General features: G+C 38.9%; 1 protein-coding gene and 1 long non-coding RNA gene across 8 annotated transcripts in view; one reads left to right on the forward strand and one right to left on the reverse strand.

Annotated features, from left to right (window-relative positions):
• Window positions 1–21,285, forward strand: part of LOC145544788 (antigen WC1.1) — a 62,003-nt gene that overhangs the window by 7,398 nt on the left and 33,320 nt on the right. For all 7 annotated transcript variants that reach the window (XM_081587993.1, XM_081587994.1, XM_081587995.1 and 4 more), the window contains exons 3-7: window positions 8,776–9,084; window positions 9,178–9,495; window positions 13,600–13,692; window positions 13,769–14,083; window positions 15,208–15,522. In XM_081587993.1, coding sequence (XP_081444119.1) covers window positions 8,776–9,084; window positions 9,178–9,495; window positions 13,600–13,692; window positions 13,769–14,083; window positions 15,208–15,522 — 1,350 coding nt within the window. The remainder of the gene's footprint in view (window positions 1–8,775; window positions 9,085–9,177; window positions 9,496–13,599; window positions 13,693–13,768; window positions 14,084–15,207; window positions 15,523–21,285) is intronic.
• On the reverse strand, window positions 5,201–9,466 carry LOC145544792 (uncharacterized). The gene is made up of 2 exons (XR_014081648.1): window positions 6,776–9,466; window positions 5,201–6,070 (listed from the first exon to the last, which is right to left on the reverse strand). It is a non-coding gene; the product is annotated as an uncharacterized LOC145544792 (long non-coding RNA).

Raw genomic sequence — 21,285 nt, forward strand, 5'->3', positions numbered from 1 at the left:
CTCCACTAAGACCTGTCTGTCTTGGGTGGCCCTACATAACATGGCTCATAGTTTCCTTGAGTTAGACAAGGCTGTGGTCCATGAACTGTGAAATTCCAGATGTTCAAGCAGGATGTAGAAAAGGCAGAGGAACCAGAGATCAAATTGCCAACATCAGTTGGATCACTGAAAAAGCAAGAGAGTTCCAGAAAAACATCTACTTCTACTTTATTGACTATGCCAAAGCCTTTAACTGTGTGGATCACAACAAACTGGAAAATTCTTCAAGAGATGGAAATACCAGACCACCTGACCTGCCTCCTGAGAAATCTGTATGCAGGTCAAGAAGCAACAGTTAGAACTGGACATGGAAAAAAAGACAGGTTCCAAATCAGGGAAGGAATACATCAAGGCTGTATATTGTCACCCTGCTTATTTAACTTATATGCGGAGTACATCATGAGAAATTTTGGACAAGATGAAACACAAGCTGGAATTAAGATTGCTGGGAGAAATATCAATAACTTCAGATATGCAGATGACATCACACTTATAGCAGAAAGTGAAGAACTAAAGAGCCTCTTGATGATAGTGAAAGAGGAGAGTGAAAAAGTTGGCTTAAAGCTCAACATTCAGAAACTAAGATCATAGCATCTGGTCCCATCACTTCCTGGCAAACAGATGGGGAAACAGTGGAAATAGTGACAGACTTTTTTTTTTTTTGGCTGCAAAATCACTGCAGATGGTGACTGCAGCCATGAAATTAAAAGACGCTTGCTCCTTGGAAGAAAAGATATGACTAACCTAGACAGCATATTAAAAAGCATAGACATTTCTTTGCCAACAAAGACCTGTCTAGTCAAAGCTATGGTTTTTCCAGTAGTCCTGTATGGATGTGAGAGTTGGACTATAAAGAAAGCTGAGCACCAAAGAATTGATGCTTTTAAACTGTGGTGTTGGAGAAGATTCTTGAGAGTCCCTTGGACAGCAAGGAGATCCAAACTGTCCATCCTAAAGGAAATCAGTCCTGAACATTCATTGGAAGGACTGATGCTGAGCTGAAACTCCAATACTTTGGCCATCTGATGTGAAGAATTGACTCATTTGAAAAGACCCTGATGCTGGGAAAGATTGAAGGCAGGAGGAGAAAGGGATGACAGAGGATCAGCTGGTTGGATGGCATCACCAACTGAATGGACATGAGTTAGAGTAAACTCTGGGAGTTGGTGATGGACAGGGAGGCCTGGCGTGCTGTGGTTCATGGGGTCGCAATGAGTTGGACGTGACTGAGTGACTTAACAGAACTGGATTGAAGCTAAGAGGACCTGAAGTGACTCCTAAGACGTGCTCAGTCCCTATCTAAGTGTGTTTGATCTGGGCCATGGTGGATGCAGTAAAGACACAGTGAAACTAGAGTGTGAATGGGTGCTCACAGTATTTGACAGCGATGCTTCTAGTTGTTATCACAATGGCGGATTGGATGTCCAGGTTATTAATCACATCAGAACAGCTGGACTGGAGGAAGATATTGTTAGTTATCACAGTAAATTCCTTAAGGTACAAGGCTGGTCTTAGGATAGTATCAGCCTATCTAATGAGATGGTGGGACAGGGGAGCCCTGAGGACATCTGCAGTAGGTCCTTAGCAGTCACAGCCAATCAGCTCTTGGGTGTTTATGTCGAGGAAGATCATTGGAAAAGTGATCTTTTCTAATCTCACCTTCAGCAGATCTTTGATGATTCTAGTTGAGGACCTTAAGAAGACAATTCTTTTCCTTTTTAAAGAGTACTTTATTGAGGTACGACTGACATACAAGACTGCTTGATAAGTATGCCTTTGTGAAACCGTTACAGTACTTATGTCAAAAATCTATCCATCTCTTCAAATGTTTTCTTCCATTCTCTTTATTATTCTTATTAAAAATAATTATTTTCAAGGTGCATTTGGATTTTAGTTAGAAACTTTTGTTTTACAGAAACCTGTTGTCTGGCATCTCAAGTAACCTTCCTTAGTGTCACAATGTCCTAATCATGGTTCCAACTGCAGATAAATTTGTGGAAACACTACAGGTGTCTCTACCTTATTTTGATAAATCAGCATCTGAATGAAAATGGAGTGTGTGATGTTGGAACTTTGTGTGAAATTAGAAGTCCCAATGTTATCATCCTAAGAAAACTGATGTCTTGATATTAATTCCAGTTAAGATACACTTGAAAGTAGAGAATTGGAGAGTGCTCTGATATTTAAACCCTGATTGTGGTTTGTGCTCCCTGATTACCATTGCTCTAACTTAGGCTCTCACATTTTTATGAACGGTTCCAGGTTTCTTCTATTTCTCTTTTTGTCACTAGTTTCCTCCCCCTGGACTGTCTTTTCGGTATTTTCAGACATGTTTTAATGATGTGATGATAAGTCAAAGTGGTAGTGATATAGCAGAGATAAGATTGGAATAGCATGTCTTTTCATTATCTTAATCAAAATTGAACTCTTGGAGTTTCTTCTGCTCAACCTTAGGAGTCAGGTATGGAAGAGACATTTCAGTCTCAGTCGTGATTGTTGAAAGTGAAGTACCGTGTTTAGGAAACAATAACCAGAGAAGAATGTAGAGAAGCTTGTTTGAAATAAGGAGATTCCATGGGGCTCAGGAGGAAGACGTTGGAGGAAACACACAGATTGTGAAGGGCTGTGGTGCAGGTGTTCCCAGTTGCTTCAGTCCTTCCTACTCTCTGCGACCCCAGGGAACATAAGATTCTCCAGGCAAGAACACTGGAGTGGGTTGTCATTTCTTTCTCTAGGGGATCTTCCTCACCCAGGGATCAAACCTGGGTCTCCTGCATTGCAGGCAGAGTCTTGATTATATTCTGAGCCACCAGGGACTACAGTACTGAAGTGCAAAATGGTGAGGGGATGAAGATGCAAGGATTGCAGGAGGGAAGGGTTGGAAAGATGCATGTGAATTCATAGGTTCACCACAGCCTCTGTGTTACACTTCCTTCCTGCCCTCATTCCTTCCCTCCCTCTCTTCCTTTATCTTGTGGGACTCATTTCTGAGCTCTGTGGAAGTGCTAGCATTTGTAGCTGGCAGTTTCCTTAGTGGAAAATTTTTATACTATGGATTCTGTTTATTTAACAAATATGTTTACTCATATTTTTCTCTTTTTTTTGTATCAGATTTTGGTGAGTTGTGTTTCACAAGTAATGTGTTTTCAAAGACTTGGCCTATTTTACAAAACATTTTCAAATTAGTAACACTGGTTCATATCTCATATCTTTAGAAGTTGGGAAGATCTACAATAATATTCCACCTTTTGTTATTGGTGCTGTTAATGTGTTCCCTCTTTTTTCTTAATTGGTTTTGCTAGAAGATTATCAGTGTTAATGTTCTTTTTAAGAGAATCATTCGTGGACTCTATTGATTTTCTTGAATGTGTTTTTGCTTTCTTCTTAATTGATTTCTATACTCAGTTTTCATTCCTCTTTTTCAGTTATGATCGCTGTTGCTTTTGTAGATTCTTAAGGTGGAGTCTTGGATCATTTCCTTCTGGTTCTATTTTTATTCTAATGTAATCATCAACGAGCATCAAGGTTCTAAATTTTCTTCTAAGCATCACTTTATTTTTAACCCACCAGTTTCGATACTATATAATTTCTTTTGTATTTTATTATCATAAAGTGTTTCTTTTTTCTGAATGCATTCTTTGTCTTATAGTCTGAGTTTGTATGATATTAATTTAGATATTATATACAGTTTTCTCTGATTTGTGCTTGCATGGTATGTAATTTTTACCTCTTTAATATGTTTCTGTGTTCATATTTAAACACATATATGTTTGTAGACAGTATATTGTTTTGTCTTATTTTATCTGGTCTGATTATCTTGTTTTTTATTTGGAGTACTTAAATTATTTACATTTAATGTAATTATTGATATAATTGTGTTTAAGTGTATTTCCCTGCTATTTGTTATATCTTTGTTCTTATTTTAATCTTCGAGTATATTTTATCATTTTAGTTTAAATACTCTGTTGGTTTATTAATCGTATCAGATTTTTAGGTGATTATAATGTTTAACTGTTTTTAATTTTGAAAATAATTTTTATTTTTTTGCTCTGCTAGGTCTTCATTGCTGCATGAGCTTTTCTCTAGTTGTGGAGATCAGAGGCTACTCTTTAGTTGCAGGCACAAGCTTCTCATTGCAGTGGCCTTTCTTGCTGTGGAGCACAGGCTCTATGATGCACAAGCTTCAGTAGTTGTGGCCCCTGGGCTCTAGAGTACAGGCTCACTAGTTGTGGTGCATGGGCTTAGTTGCTCCGTGGTATGTGGGATTTTCCTAGACTATGGATCAAATCCACATCTTCTGCATTGGCAGGTGGAGTCTTCAGCACTGAACCACCTGGGAAGCCCAAAGTTGAATTATTAATCTTTAATTACATTTTACCTTGAAATGATATAAGGTCACAACATGCAATGTCAGTCACTATAGTTTTCTTCCACTTTCCTGTTCTTGTCTTTGGTGCTGTCACTGTCATACATTCTACTTATAAATTTATTATGGATCTCATAGTTTGTTGCTAATATTTTTGCCTTAAATCTTCTAATAGAGAATCAACATTTAGCACAGTCTCTATAGCTTTGAGTGGATCCATGTTTTCATCTGCTGTCATCTCCCTTTAGCTTGAAGAACTTTCTGAGGCAGTTTTGTGTAGTGTGTGTCTGGTGACCTCCAATTCTACCATCTTTCATTTACCTGAAATCATTTTAATTTTCACTCAGGTTTGAAAAGTATTTTCACAGGTCATTCAGTTCTAGGGTAACAAATGCCCAACCCCAATACTTTAAATATGATTTTACATTGTTATCTGACTTTCATTGCCTCCAACAAAAAGTCAGTAAATAATACTTATCCTTTTGTTCCCTGTATATAATGTGTCAAACTTCCCTGGCCACTCTTAAGAAATTTTTGTTTTGTTCGTCGAATTTCAGTAATTACATTGTCAAGTTTTCTGAGAATGGATTCATTATCTTGTTTGGGGTTTGTTTAGCTTTTTGGATCAGTGGGTTTACAGTTTTCAATAAATTTGGGAAAATATCATTTATCTTTTCTTAATATTTTTCTGCACATCCCTTATTCTGAATCTCCAAATACACATATTTTATATATTTTGACATTATCCCACACGCCATTGAGTTTCCATTCATATTTTTCTGCCTTTTTACTCTCTTTTGTTCAGTTTAGATAGTCTCTACTGCTGTGTTTTACTTCCCAATTCTTTTATTCTGCAATGTCTAGTCTCTTGTGTAATTAATCCAAATAAATGTTCATTCCAATACTATATTTTTAAAATTTTTCCTAGTTTTTCTCCCTGTTTATTTTTATACTTCATTAAGCATATTGATATTAGGGATTTAAGGAGCTCTTCAGCCAATTCAATCATTTCTGTAATTTCTGAAGCTGTTTTAAATGATTGCTTGTTAAAAATGTGTTATGGGTTACATTTTTCTCTTTTGGAAATTCTAATAATTTTTTGGATGGATGTTGGGCATCACTAAGCAGTCCTTTACCAGGCAGAACTTTAGAAATAAATAATCAGAACACACCCAGAAATCAGGGAATTGTACTTGATGAATTAAATGAAGTTTTTCATTGGGTTATCTTCATTCAGTTCAAAATATGTTCCTTTGATAACCAAATGATGAATTTTTATTTTGGTTTTCCTCATTTAGTTTCAAAACTTCCTTGATCCCACGTTGCCTGCTATATGCCCCACCTACATCCTACTTCTTCAGCAGTAGCTATCCTTTCTGATTTTCTTCTCCATCCATCTGTATCTTTTAAAATGGTGTTTGCTTGTCTGAAGTGGGAGAAATGAGAAAGGATAGCAGCTTAGGTGGTAGATGAGAGGAGCAGAGGGTGATGTAATATGCTAACAACCTATTCAACTAGTGTTTCCCACAAATATTTACATGTTTTATCCATATTGAGGCTTTTTCAACTTGGAACTCTGCAAATTATGGCTTGTTTGGTCACTTCCTCCTCCTTCTCCTTCTGTTTCCTCCGTCTTTTTTGGCAACATGCCATCTTCTTTTAGAACTGTAAAACATTCATGAAAGAAATTAAAGACAATATGATCAATGGAAAGTCATTCTGTGTTTCTTACCTGAAATAATTAATATTGTTAAAATGCCTGTACTTCTCAAAGTGATGTACAGATTTAATGTAATTCTTATCTAAATCCTAATGACGTTCTTTTTTTTCTTTTTTTTTAAATTTTTTAAATTAAATTAGTTTATTTTCTATTTTTTAACTTTACAATATTGTATTTGTTTTGCCATACATTGACATGAATCCACCATGGGTGTACATGTTTTCCCCTTCCAGAACCCCCCTTCCACCTCCCTCCCCATCCCATCCCTCTGAGTCATCCCGGTGCACCAGCCCCGAGCATCCTGTATCATGCATTGAACCTGGACTGGCGATTCGTTTCACATGTGATAATTTACATGCTTCCATGCCATTCTCCCACATCATCCTGCCCTCGCCCTCTGCCATAGAGTCCATAATACTGTTCTATTTATCTGTGTCCCTTTTGATGTCTCGCATACAGGGTTATCTTTACCGATTGACTAAATACCATATATATGTGTTAGTATACTGTATTGGTGTTTTTTTTTTCTGGCTTACTTCACTCTGTATAATAGGCTCCAGTTTCATCCACCTCATTAGAACTGATTCAAATGTATTCTTTTTAATGGTTGAGTAATATTCCATCGTGTATATGTACCACAGATTCCTTACCCATTCATCTGCCGATGGGCATCTAGGCTGCTTCCATGTCCTGGCTATTATAAACAGTGTTGCGATGAACATTGGGGTACATGTGTCTCTTTCAATTCTGGTTTCCTCAGTGTGTATGCCCAGCAGTGGGATTGCTGGGTCATATGGCAGTTCTATTTCCAGTTTTTTGAGGAATCTCCACACTGTTCTCCATAGTGGCTGTACTAGTTTGCATTCCCACCAACAGTGTAACAGGGTTCCCTTTTCTCTACACCCTCTCCAGCATTTATTGCTTGTAGTCTTTTGGATAGTAGCCATTCTGACAAGTGTGAAATGGTACCTCATTGTGGTTTTGATTTGCATTTCTCTGATAATGAGTGATGATGAGCATCTTTTCATGTGTTTGTTAGCCATCTGTATGTCTTCTTTGGAGAAGTGTCTGTTTAGTTCTTTGGCCCACTTTTTGATTGGGTCGTTTATTTTTCTGGAATTGAGCTGCAGGAGTTGCTTGTGTATTTTTGAGATTAATTGTTTGTCCATTGCTTCATTTGCTATTATTTTCTCCCATTTCGAACGCTGTCTTTTCACCTTGCTTGTAGTTTCCTTTGTTGTGCAAAAGCTTTTAATTTTAATTAGGTCCCATTTGTTTATTTTTGTTTTTATTTCCAATATTCTGGGAGGTGAGTCATAGAGGATCCTGCTGTGGTTTATGTTGGAGAGTGTTTTGCCTATGTTTTCCTCTAGGAGTTTTATAGTTTCTGGTCTTATGTTTAGATTTTAATCCATTTTGAGTTTATTTTTGTGTATGACATTCTTTATAGAAATAGGAAAACAATCTTAAAACATGAGTGTGTGGTTTAATTTTTATATATTCATGAATTCCTGTTTTCTAATCATTATTGAATTTTAGTTCCATTCCATTGTGGTCATGAAAGATGCTTGGAATTGTTTTAATATTTTTGAATTTGTTAAGACTTATTTGTAACCTAGCCTGGAGAATATTCCATGTGTGCTTGAGAAGAATGCATATTTTTCTGTGGTTAGAATTTGTACAATGATAGTATTAAAATCATTTATTATCAGCCCTTGGCATTTTCTATGAGTCCTGTTTCAGAAGAAAAACCTTTAATAGGAGACGATCTGGAAACTGAGCTGTCTGGTAAACACTCACTGAGAACACACTCCCAGATACTTTGACAAATCCTAGGATTTCAAGAGAAATGACTGGGACTCTCTCTCTATGACTCTCTGGGCTTTCTTAACTCATTTTCTTTCCCACTGAGGTCTCTGAAGGAATTCATGGAATTTTTTGCAGTTGAAAAGCATCAGAAAGATGAGATGTGATGACATAAATGTGAATTAGTGATACTGTCTATATTTCTTCTCTGAAGCCATCACCCTTCTACACATTGGCATGCCCTCATGCATCCAGCCTCAGGACTTTCCTTAACCTAAGTCACTTGAGGACTAGCTCCTGGGAGAGAAAACTGGTCAGAATATTAGCCCCACAAGTCCCACGAAAACTTTCTAAGCTTGTCTGGATGCTAGGTCTCTAATCTCATAGCCCACGTCCCTCTGGGTGGCTTCTGTTCTGCATATCTCTACATTCAAGTGCCTGCATATTATATATTATCTTGGATCTGTAGGTCCTAGGCTGCTAAATGAGAAATTCACTTCTCCAACCAATGCTAAAAGATGTGTTTCCAGTATTCAGCCATTCCAATGATGTGAATTGGGCTCTGTAGTTTCCAGGCTCCTAGACCAAGGAATTCACATTTCTAACCAGTCTCAAAGTGTATGTTCTTGGGATTCAGCCATTCCAAACTGACCCTGTAATCCTTCTGGATTTCTCTTCAGAAACCTGCTCATGAAAATTCAATTATGACACCTACTGTCAGAGACTCTCTTCATGCTCCACTCCTAAAAAGAAAATCTTTCACACCACTGTCTGTGATGTGCGGTCTCCAACTGCCAAGTCAGTACCATCAACACTCACTGGGTTTGTCGTTGTTTCTTTTCAGGATTTGTGCGTCTGGCTGAAGGAGAAGGACCCTGTTCAGGGAGAGTAGAAGTGCATTCTGGGAAAGCCTGGACATCAGTGTCAGACGGGAACTTCACAATCCCCACTGCCCAGGTCATCTGTGCAGAGCTGGGCTGCGGCAAGGCTGTGTCTGTCCTGGGACACGTGCCCTTCAGAGAGTCCGATGGCCAGGTCTGGGCGGAAGAGTTCAGATGTGAGGGGGAGGAGCCTGAGCTCCGGGTCTGCCCCAGAGCGCCTTGTCCAGGGGGCACTTGTCACCACAGTGGAGCTGCTCAGGTTGTCTGTTCAGGTGAGATGCAGGTCAGGCCTTTCACCTCTGTGAACATCCTATTCAGGTGAGAAAGTCATGAGATTTTGCTGAAATCATGTCTTTTTCTACCAGCATACTCAGAAGTCCGGCTCATGACAAACGGCTCCTCTCAGTGTGAGGGGCAGGTGGAGATGAACATTTCTGGACGATGGAGAGCGCTCTGTGCCTCCCACTGGAGTCTGGCCAATGCCAATGTTGTCTGTCGTCAACTCGGCTGTGGAGTCGCCATCTCCACTCCTAGAGGACCACACTTTGTGGAAGGAGGAGATCAGATCTTAACAGCCCGATTTCACTGCTCAGGGGCGGAGTCCTTCCTGTGGAGTTGCCCTGTGACTGCCCTGGGTGGTCCTGACTGTTCCCATGGCAACACGGCCTCTGTGATCTGCTCAGGTAAGAGAGGGTGAAGGACTAATGGTACTCAAGATGCTCCTGGAGTGAAATGTCTCCAAGAACACAGAGTGAGGTTAAACGGCCTTCAAAGTCAGATATTTTGTGGTGAAATATGGATCTTCTCTTTGTTCATTCATTTTTCAGATCAGGGTAAGAAGTGTGAAGGGGAATAATATATTTTTAAGCAACATCCTGCTTACATAAAATCGTAGAAAGCAATGTAGGAGTCCTAAGTATAGACCTCAGTATGAACCCTAATCCAGAGCAACAAAGAGAGTATCCCCAGCACCACAGTCACTGTTGCACCCAGTAACTGTGTCCTCCCTCCTCGACAGGGAAAAACACTTACCTAACTTCTACTAACATACAGAGTTTTATCAATGTTTGAACTTTATATAAAATGATGCAGTATGTTTCATCTTTTGTATCTAATTTCGTAGACTCAAAATTATGTTTGGGATTCTCACATGATGTTGTTTATTGTAGTACTTTTTTTTTTTTATTACTGTAGAGTATGCTTTGAATGATCACTTGGTCATGTACTGATTCATTCTACTGACAGTATAAATCTGAGTTATTTATATGATACTACAACTTACCATGACAATGTCTTTGGATGCAAATATGTGTTACTTATTTTCCATGTTTAACCCTTGCTCTTTTATTTTCATGTTCTTAATCAAATGGTGTCCTTTGACGGACTTATTTCTCAATCTTATATAAATATAACTTACCAACATTTTTCTGTACATTTAATGCTTCTCACATCCTTTAAAAGAGAACTTTGCCTACTCCAAGATCATAAAAACACTCTCTAAGAGTATCTTACAGAAATGTTACTATTTTTCTCTTGCATATTATTGTGCATTCCTTCTGAGATTGATATCTGTGTAAGATAAAGGTCAGGTTTCACATGGACATCCACTTGACTCAGAATCTTTTTCTGAAGACTCTTTCCCCCACTGTAGTGCTGCCTTCATCATAAGCAGAAGGGCAAGTATGTCTGTCTTATTTGAGACTCTCTATTCTGTTCCATGTTATCATTCGTATATCCTTGCATCAATACTTCATTTTCTTAATTAACATAACTTTGTAGTTGTTGTTGTTCAATGGCTAAGTCAAGTCTGACTCTTTGTGACCCCATGGACTACAGCACACCAGGCTTCCCTGTCCTTCACTATCTCCCTGAGTTTCAAACTGTGTAGTAAGTCTGAATAATTTAATTTACAAGAGTCACTTTACATTAACTCCTCTAACATCGTTGCTTTTCTTACAAACTGTGGTGGTCATTCTTGGTTGCTTGTATTTTGTATGAATTTAGAAATCAGCTTGTCATTTTCACCGAAAGAAAAGCTTAAAGGTATTTTCATTGAGATTAGATTTGAAAATCTGAGAGTAGATATAGAAATTTGAGGATGATTGACATTGACAATGTTGAGTTTTCCAAATCATTGACATAATACATCCCTCCACTCAGTTAGATCCTGAATTTCTTTCAGAGATTTTGCCCATCTTCTACTAGGATTTCTCTTAGGTCTTTTATTTTTGATGTTATGAGTATTTTTGTGAAAGTGTCCTGGCAATGAATTCTCTTTGACTTGTTTTCATGTTTTAATTCTTTAAATTTTGATGTATGCTGAGACATAAAAATGTTTGGAATACAATATAAAAATTCCCTTATGACCTTTACCTGGGTTTCTAAATGTTAGTATCAATATTTTGCTTTAATCTCTGTGTGTGTGTCCTTCCTTCTCTGTTCCCCTTCTGCCCCATTTATTCCTGAATATGTAAGTTCTTTCTGAATTAAGTTGAACACATGATGTTCCTTTACCCTTAGAACAGTTCTGGGAATTTCCTTACAGAATCAGAGTTCAGTCAAGTCGTTAAATGACTTCAGTTCCAGGTGACATCTAATTGCAGCACTGAAAGACCCCACTGAAAGACTGCCAAACTGAGTATTTTTCCTGATTAATGACCCAAAGTCATAAGCAAAATGAAGTACATATTTTTTTCTTCAGCTACTAAGTTTTGCCTGTTCATACTGATCAAATTGCCAACATCTGTTGGATCACAGAAAAAGCAAGAGAGTTTCAGAAAAACCCCTACTTGTCCTTTATTGACTATGCCAAAGCCTTTGACTGTGTGGATCACAATGAACTGTGGAAAATTCTTTTAAAAACAGGACTACTAGACACCTACCTGCCTCCTGATAAATCTGTATGCAGGTCAAGAAGCAATAGTTAGAATTGGACATGGAACAACAGACTGTTTCCAAATTGGGAAAGGAGTACGTCAAGGCTGTATATTGTCACCCTGCTTGTTTAACTTATATGCAGAGTACATCATGCAAAATGCTGGGCTGGAAGAAGCACAAGCTGGAATCAAGATTGTCAGGAGAAATATCAATAACCTCAGATGTGCAGATGACACCACCCTTACAGCAGAAAGCGAAGAGGAACTGAAGAGCCTCTTGATGAAAGTGAAAGAGGAGAGTGAAAACACTGGCTTAAAACTCAACATTCAGAAAACTAAGATCATGGCATCTGGTCCCATCACTTCATGGCAAATTGATGGGGAAACAATGGAAACAGTGACAGACTATTTTCTTGGGCTCCAAATTCACTGCAGATGGTGACTGCAGCCATGAAATTAAATGATGCTTGCTCCTTGGAAGAACAGCTATGACCAATCTAGACAGCATATTAAAAAGCAGAGACGTTACTTTGCTGAAAAAGGTCCATCTAGTCAAAGCTATGATTTTTTCCAGTAGTTATGTATGGATGTAAGAGTTGGACCATAAAGAAAGTTGAGCTCCAAAGAACTGATGCTTTTGAACTGTGGTGTTGGAGAAGACTCTTGAGAGTTCCCTGGAATGCAGGGAGATCAAACCAGTGGATTCTAATGGAAATCAGTCCTGAATGTTCATTGGAAGGACTGGTACTGAAGCTGAAGCTCCAATACTTTGGCTACCTGATGCGAAGAACAGACTCACTTGAAAAGACCCTGATGCTGGGAAAGATTGAGGGTGAGATAAGAAGGAGATGACAGAAGATGAGATGGTTGGATGGCATCACCGACTTGATGGACATGAGTTTAAGCAAGCTCCAAGAGTTGGTGATGAACAGGGAAGCCTGGCAAGCTGCAGTTAATTGGGTCACAAAGAGTTGGACATGACTGAGCAACTGAACTGAATTGAACCAAGGTTTTTGGAAAAACTGCTATACAACAATATAACCAGAGCTCTTGCTATGTGACCTTAATTTCTAGATTGAAGAATATCCTCTGATTTTGCATTTTGATGTTTCTACTTTATGCTGAGCTAATGTGAGGGTACACTTATTCTTTAGTTCTTAATTGTAGCTAACAAGTTTTTCAGCTCTAGAAGTATTTGGGTTTTGATATCATTTCTCTGCAAAGATACACATTTTGTCAATTAATTCCATAAGCACTTTAGCCATGGCTATTTATAGTCTCTGTCAGGTAGCTCTAGCAGCTGAAAACCCTGGGAATTCTTTCTAGTGTCTCCTTTTTCCTTTCTGTTTTTCATATCTATTTTATTCAAGTGTTTGTTTTAAAGATAGACATTGAAGAAATTGTAGAACTCCTTCAGAAAGAATTTTGTTTTGCTTTAACTTAGGGATAGATTTGGGCTTCCCTGGTGGCTCAGATGGTAAAGAATCTGCCTGCAGTGCAAGAGACCTGGGTTTGATCCCTGGGTTGGGAAGATCCCCTGGAGGAGGGCATAACAACCCACTCCAGTATTCTTGTCTGAAAAATTCTATAGGCAGAGGAGACTGGTGGGCTATAGTCCAAGGGGTTACAGAGAGTCGAACATGACTGAGCAACTAAACACAGCACAGGGATAAATTTAGGGATACAACAACTTACTTAACTCATTCTTAAAGGAACACTGGGGTTAAAACAGATATTGTGGTACTGTCAGAAGCAGAACTTTCCAGGGAGGAGATGAACACTAAGAGTATGATAACTTTACTGCTGGGTCACAGCTTTCATCTTAGGCTCCATCACTAGGTCATTATTTCCCTTAATTTAGTTTCCTGTTCTTCAACCCTTCCAGACTTCTGATCATTGTTGTTTCTTCAGGAAACCAGACCCAGGTGCTGCCTCAGTGCGACGACTCTGTGTCAGAACCAGCCGGCTCTGCGGCCTCAGTGGAGAGCGCCCCCTACTGCTCAGGTGAGGGTCCCACAAGACAGAAGACCCTTCTCAACCCCTGGGGTCACCACTCCATTGTCTATTTCTCTCTCCTCAGACAGCAGACAGCTCCGCCTGGTGGACGGAGCCGGTCCCTGCGCCGGGAGAGTGGAGATCCTTGACCAGGGCTCCTGGGGCACCATCTGTGATGACGGCTGGGACCTGGACGATGCCCGCGTGGTGTGCAGGCAGCTGGGCTGTGGAGAAGCCCTCAATGCCACGGGGTCTGCTCACTTTGGGGCGGGATCAGGGCCCATCTGGCTGGACGACCTGAACTGCACAGGAAATGAGTCCCATGTGTGGAGGTGCCCTTCCCGGGGCTGGGGGCGGCACAACTGCAGACACAAGCAGGACGCGGGGGTCATCTGCTCAGGTCTGCGCTGCACACTGTCCACAGTCTGGGGGAGGGGTGGGGCCCTGGAGGACGGGGGCCTGAGCCCTGAGGGAGAGATGCTCAAAGGACTAGAGAAGGAAGCTTCCTCCCATGGAGTTTGTCTTTCTAGCAGAAGGGAAGACGAGGTGCTTTCACTTTCTCCTGCAACAGCTGACGATCTGATCCTTTTCTTTTCAGCAGTGTTCCCTGGCAGAGCCGTTTCTTACATTTTTTTTCTTGAAAGCAGGGCTCTCTCTCCAGTTACATACAAAAATTTTAAACCCATGGTACTAGTTTCCGTTTGCTTCCCTAACGATTTACCAATCAGTGGTTTAAAACAACATATATTTATTTCCTTACTCTTCTGTAGCTTAGATGTCCAGCAGAGATCTCACTGGGCTGGGATCAAGGCTTTAGCAGGGCCTCATCACTTTTGCGGCTCTGGGGAAGAATCTCTTTCTTGTCTTTTCAAACTTCTAGAAACCGTCTACATTCCTTGGTTCATAGTCCCCTCTTCATCCATTATCAGACCAGCAATGCTGCAGGCTTCCAAGCATTATCCAGAGTCACATCTCTCTCTTTAGCCAGAGCTAAGAAAAGTATTCCACGTTTAAGGATAGTGGGTCTAAGGATGTGGTTAGACTCGGCTCACATTTTTCATACAATATTCTAGCTTAAACTCACCATCCCAGGGTCCTTACTTAATCACATCTGTAAACCCTCTTGTCAGGTACGGCAACATATTCACCGGTTGCAGAGTTTGGGATGTGGACATTTTTGGATTAATTATTATCCCTATATCCCTAATATCCACATCACATCCCTTTAACATACTCTTCAAAAATATTGTCAGGAAGCAGGATTCAGCTGCCCCTCCTTGACTAGCACCCATGCAATTTGGCCTTCCTCTCAGTTCATATCCACTACACCACTGTGGTAGAAATAGAAGGACAGACACAAATGGACAAAGTCAGTTAAAAGGGAGGTAATGTCAGTCTTGTCATCTAGTGGGTATCTCTTGAACAAGGTCAGAGATAAATGTTCACCATTTCTAGAAGAAAGGAAAACCTAGAACATCCAGCAAAGTTTTCACTGTGTCCTGTCTCCTCCACTTTCAACCTTAGAATTCCTGGCCCTCAGGATGGTGAGTGAGGACCAGCAGTGTGCTGGGTGGCTGGAAGTTTTCTACAACGGGACCTGGGGTAGTGTCTGCCGAAGCCCCATGGAAGACATCACTGTGTCCGTGATCTGCAGACAGCTTGACTGTGGGGACAGTGGAACCCTCAACTCTTCTCTTGCTCTTAGAGAAGGTTCTAGACCCCGGTGGGTGAATGGAATACACTGTCGGAAAACTGACACCTCTCTCTGGCAGTGTCCTTCTGACCCTTGGAATTATGCTTCATGTTCTCCAAAGGAGGAAGCCTATATCTCGTGCGCAGGTGACTTACTGTCTGTTTCTGTGTGTCTGTCCCAACCCTGTAGGATACAGTGAGATTTGATATTTTAAAATCTAAGTGATGGGTTTAATTTGGGTCCACAAAATGACATTAAGTGAAAATGTTAGTTGCTCAGTTGTGTCTGACTCTTTGCGACCACATGGACTGTAGCCTGCCAGGCTCCTCTGTCCATGGAATTCTCCAGGCAAGAATACTGGAATGGGTTGCCATTCCCTTCTCCAGGGGATCATCTTGACCCAGGTAGCAAAATCAGGTCTCCCACACAGCAGTCAGATTCTTTACTATCTGAGCCACCAGAGAAGCCTAAATGAGGTAAGAATGAAAATAATGTAATTCACATATACCAACCTTGTTTGTTAAAATTTTTAATTGAGATATAATTCTTATAACATTATATTAGTTCTAAGTGTACAACATAGTGTTTATGTATTTGTACATATTGGTAAATCATCACCACACATACAGTAATATCCATCACCACATGCAGTTACAATTTTTTTTTCTTATGATCCCACAAGTAAGAATTTGCATGCTGCAACTAAGACCCAGCCCAACCAAATAAATAATTAATTTTAAAAGAGCATTATTTTCTTCATAGTCTTGACATAAGAGCATGCATCATGTTTTTTAATCCACATAAGGGCTTCCCTGGTAGGTCGACTGGTAAACAATCCGCCTGCCATGCAGGAGACCCCCGTTTGATTCCTGAGTCTGGAAAATCCACTGGAGAAGGATAGGCTACTCACTACAGCATTCTTGGGCTTCCCTTGTGATTCAGCTGGTAAAGAATCTGCCTGCAATGTGGGAGACCTGGGTTTGATCCCTGGGTTAGGAAGATCCCCTGGAGAAGGGAATGGCTACCCACTCCAGTATTCTCACCTGGAAAATTCCATGGACTCTATACTCCATGGGGTTGCAAAGAGTTGGACGTGACTGAGGGACTTTCACAAACACTATATACAAAAATATTATCTTCTTTCCTATATTGCTGTCTTAAGATATCTTTCATGACAATATTTTTTCTCTAGAATGTTTTAAAATTTCTTATTTATTCATAGGAACTCTTTATAAACAAACGTCACTTACTGTTTTTCTTAAATATTTTTGGAAGATTTTCCCTGTATTTTACCTATATTTTTAAGGCTGAATATGTGTATGGGGAGGGGTTATGTGATCAAATCTGTAATGTTTTACTTTTTTGACTTCTGCCTTTAATGCAATGTTTCAAACACCATTCTTCATCTCAAAATAACATTGGATCAAGTTGTATTTTCTGCAAACAATTTTATAGTTCCACTAAAGAATATTCAAAACCTAATTTCAAATTTATTTATTTATCTGAATTTATTTTACTATGTGTGATGGTGTAACATCATCACCAGACAGGAATTACATTTCAGGTATGTGATATCTTAGCTCCATCACAAAATAAAAGTACATTGTTTCATGAGTTAATGGATATGACATCAAAAGTACAAGCAACAAAGCAAAAATAGACAAGTGGGAATATATCAAACTAAAAAGCTTCCACAAACCAAAGGAAAGATCAACAGAGTGAAAAAGCAAGCTAGAGCAAATTATATAAGGTATTAATTTCCAAAAATAATAAGGAACTCCTACAACTTAAGATAAAAAAAAAACCAATAAACTTAAAACCTAATAACTCAGTTAAAAAATTGGCCAAGGGGTTGGATAGACATTTCTCTAAAGACGTACAAATGGCAATAGGTATATGAAAAAATGCTTGACATTGTCAATCATCAGGGAAATGTAAATTAAAACCACAAAGAGATATCATCTCACACATGTCAGAACGACTTTTTTTTTTTAAAAGACACTTAAGTGTTGGCAAGGCTGTGGAGAAATTGACACTTTCTGTGTACTTATCTACATTAAATATATAAATTGTATTAATAAAACTATGTAATCCAGGGGTTAGATCTCTGGGCTTTCACTGTCATGGGTCCAGTTTCAATCCCTGATCTGGGAACTACGATCCCATGGACAACAGCACAGCCAAAAATCAAACAAACAACAGCACAAAAACTATGACCAAAAAATCTGTATGATTCATAGTGATGTCCCTTTTCATTCTTGGTATTGTTAACTTCATTTTCTCTCTGCTATTCATTAGTATTGCTCAGTGTTAATCAATTTTCAATGAGCCACGTTTAAAGGGTTTTCTTCTATATTTTCTATATTACGCTTACCTTCTTTTCCATTAATTTTTGTTCCTTTTTTAATTAACCCCAACATTCTACATTCTTTAGACTTTCTCATCATTTCCTAGTTTCATAATTGGAAGCTTACTTTTTTTCACTTTCAGTCTTTCCTCTTCTCTAAATCTAGGGCATTAATTTCCCTTAGGCACTACTTGGGTTTCATTGAAAGATTTATTATCATATCAGTATTTTGTGTTTATTATCATTATTATCATATCTTTATTATCATTATTTCACAATATTTTGTAAGTTTTAAATTTATTCCCTGACTCAGGTGTTTTTTGGAGGATGATTGCTGAATTTTCCCAAATAGGGATGGCTAACAATATTTTTTTATTAATTCTTAATTTTATTCCACTGTGGTCAGAGTAAATACTCTGTATGGATTCAAAGAGTGAAAGATTTTGTCCTATTATATGGTCATTTTGATAAGTGTTCCTAGTGCATTTACAGTAATGTGAACTCTTGCGTTGTCGGGTACATTGCTCTATATATTACTTAGTTAAATGTGCTGATTATGTTGTTCTACATCTACTGCATTCTTCTTTGTTTTTTGTATGTTTGGTCTGCATGCTATTGAAAAAGATAGGGTAATAATCCCCCATTTTGATTGTGATTTTGTCTATTTCTTCTTTTCATTCTGTCAAGTATATTTCAAAGTTATGTTCTGTTACTTTTCTTGAATTTTGTTGTCTAAAATACCTTTATTAAGGGTGCATCTCATTATAATCATGAAAATTCCCGTTTTAATTCAATTAGTGTATCTTTGCTTAAAGTCTACTTTCTGGGACATTGATATAGCTACTCCAGTTTTGTTACAGTTAGTACCTTTTTTCCATCCTTTTACTTTCAATCATTCTTTGCTTTCATAATATAAGGTGGGCATTTTGCAAGTAACATTTGTGTCAGTGTTGTTTTATCTTAATCCATTACGGTAAATGCAATTACTGATATTGACGTGTTGGTATCTGCCATTTGTTTTTAATTCATCCACCTGTTTTATGTTCCTTTTTCTCTCCTTTTTTTCCCTTCCTTTTGTATTAAATAAATCTGTTATTATTCCATATTTTCCTTTTTCCTTTTGATTTTAGGCAGCTTTACTAAGAGTGGGGGTTTTCATACTCTTCCATTTATTTTTTGAAAATATTCTCTATCGTTATATCTTCAGATATTGCTCCTGCAGTTCTGTCTCTCTGTCTCTGTATCTCTTCTCCCTCTCCTTCTCCTCTTTCTTCTCTTTCTCATCTCTCATCTTTAGGACTCCTCTAAATCATTATATTCTGAGTTCTATCTAAAATTCTTTTAACTTATTCATTCACTTTTTAATCCTAGATATTTTATTTTCGATTGGCAGTGGTTCCTTTGATATTTTTATTTATTTATGATTATTTGTTATTTTTTTCATCTTTTTACCTATTTATTCTCTCCTTCTCTTTTTTTCTCCCCTAAATACATTGATTGTAGTTAAAATCCTTATATGCTAAGTCCAGCATTCCTATCATAGGTGTCTATGCATTCTCTTATCTTTTTTCGATTTGGTCATTTGTCGTGTTATCCTAGCTTGTCAAATGTCATGTCATTTTGAATGCTATAAATTATATATGAAAAAGTAAGATACTCCTGATACAGTTTCTAACACCTGAAAGTATTTACCCTTTGTTTTCCTAGGCAGGTAGGGGGAAGGGATGTGTATCACTCAAATATCTAAATATAACCTAAAACTGAGCTGTAACAAGTATGGGTTGCAGTTTTGGTAGCACTCAGTTCACCGCTGATTGCTCTCGCCCTATGACGTGGGCTTTCAGAGATTTCAGTTCAGAACCTGGATTCTTTGGTAGCTCAGTACCCAACAGAATGAAAAAGACTCTGCTTTCCAAGTCTTTTTATGTCATCCTTTAGCTTCCTGCCCTTCACAGCTTATATACTGGGCAGATATTTGAGGAGAAAACCTGCTGTGTGAGAGAGGCTCTCAAGACTCTAATTTTGTCACTCCAGCACCAGGTAACTCCCAAATTATGCTGGCTTCCTGTCACAACAGTAGTCCTCTGCTTGCCTGAGTCCACATTCTGAATCATCAAATTATGCAATGAATTGACAAATTCCCACAGAGAAAAAGAAGCTATAAATCCTTGACTAACGTTGAAATAATCTCCACTCTTCAGAATTTTAGCATATTTAGTCCATGTTGTGTTAACAAATGTCAAATACATTTACTGTTTCTTAAGAAGCATTTTCCAGCTTTTTAAGTTGTATCCAGCAAGACCCAGCAAGACACATTGGCCTGCTGTGAACTCCTCCATTCTCCATGGAAGTGGAAAATTTTAGGTTTAATTCTCTACTTCATTATTTACTTAAGGCACAGCTCTGATAGACATTATTTAACCTTTCTTTACATCACTATGTATAAAAGGAAAGAATACAGTGAGTCTGTTAATGTTATTTGTTCAAGGGCTTTCAGAGCAGGAATATAACCTATTTTTGTTCTGTGATAGAACTAGAAGGGCTTCGCTGGTGGCTCAGTGGTAAAGAATCCACCTCCAATGCAGGAGATACAGGAGACACTGGTTAGATCGCTGGGTCAGGATGATCCCCTGGAGGAGGGCATGGCAACCCATTCCAGTATTCTTGCCTGGGGAATCCCATGGGCAGAGGAGTCTGGAGGGCTACAGTTCATAGGGTCTTAAAGAGTCGGACACGACTGAAGCAACTAAGCCCACATACACACTATTTCCCCCTCAAGATCACATAGCTCCAAAATTTGAATAACAGAGATTCTTGACACAAAGTCCAAGGAGGGATTGTATGTTTGGGGGAGAAGAAGCAACATTCTCTGATTCCCAGTGGAATCTGGCCAATGTCAATCAATGTTACCTGACATCATCTCTCATGCAAAATTGTTCAATATACTCAAAGAGATCACATATTTTGAAAGTAAGTATCCAGATCTGAAGTCTGAAGCTTAGAACAATGAATGAAATATTCTGGGGTAAACCAATACAGCACAGAATCCATTTGTTTTTCAGTTCTGAATGACTGTACCAGGGAGAAGAATTCTAATGGTAGAGAACTCATGGCTGCTACCTGAAGCATCTGATGAGGCCAGTTCCTGACTTCACTCTCTTTAATCAGCCCCTTTAACTCTCAGATTAACAGCATCAAAGTGTGTGTGGTTTGCAAGGAATCCATCCAGCTGCCAGCTCATTCCTGTGACTCTGAATTCATTTAACTGCTCCGGGTAGAGACCAACATTTCCTGTAAATCTTTCTCTGATGCTGTGCAGAACTCTACAGATCACAATGTTAACTCTGATTGGACCTTGTAACACCTTCTGTCTCAGACTACTCTCTAGAGTGTTTTCAACTTAACATTTTCTGTTTTATTTTCCTCCTATTTTTCAACCTTATTATTCTCTTGCTGCTGATATAAGAAACCAGACCCAGCTGCTGCTCCCGTGCAATGACTCCATGTCAGAACCAGCAGGGCCTGGTTCTCAGAAGGGAGCGCCCCTTACTGCTCAGGTAAG

The sequence above is a fragment of the Giraffa tippelskirchi genome, chromosome 4 (genome assembly GCF_054371585.1).
Source record: "Giraffa tippelskirchi isolate mGirTip1 chromosome 4, T2T-mGirTip1v1.2.pri, whole genome shotgun sequence".
NCBI lineage: Eukaryota > Metazoa > Chordata > Mammalia > Artiodactyla > Giraffidae > Giraffa > Giraffa tippelskirchi.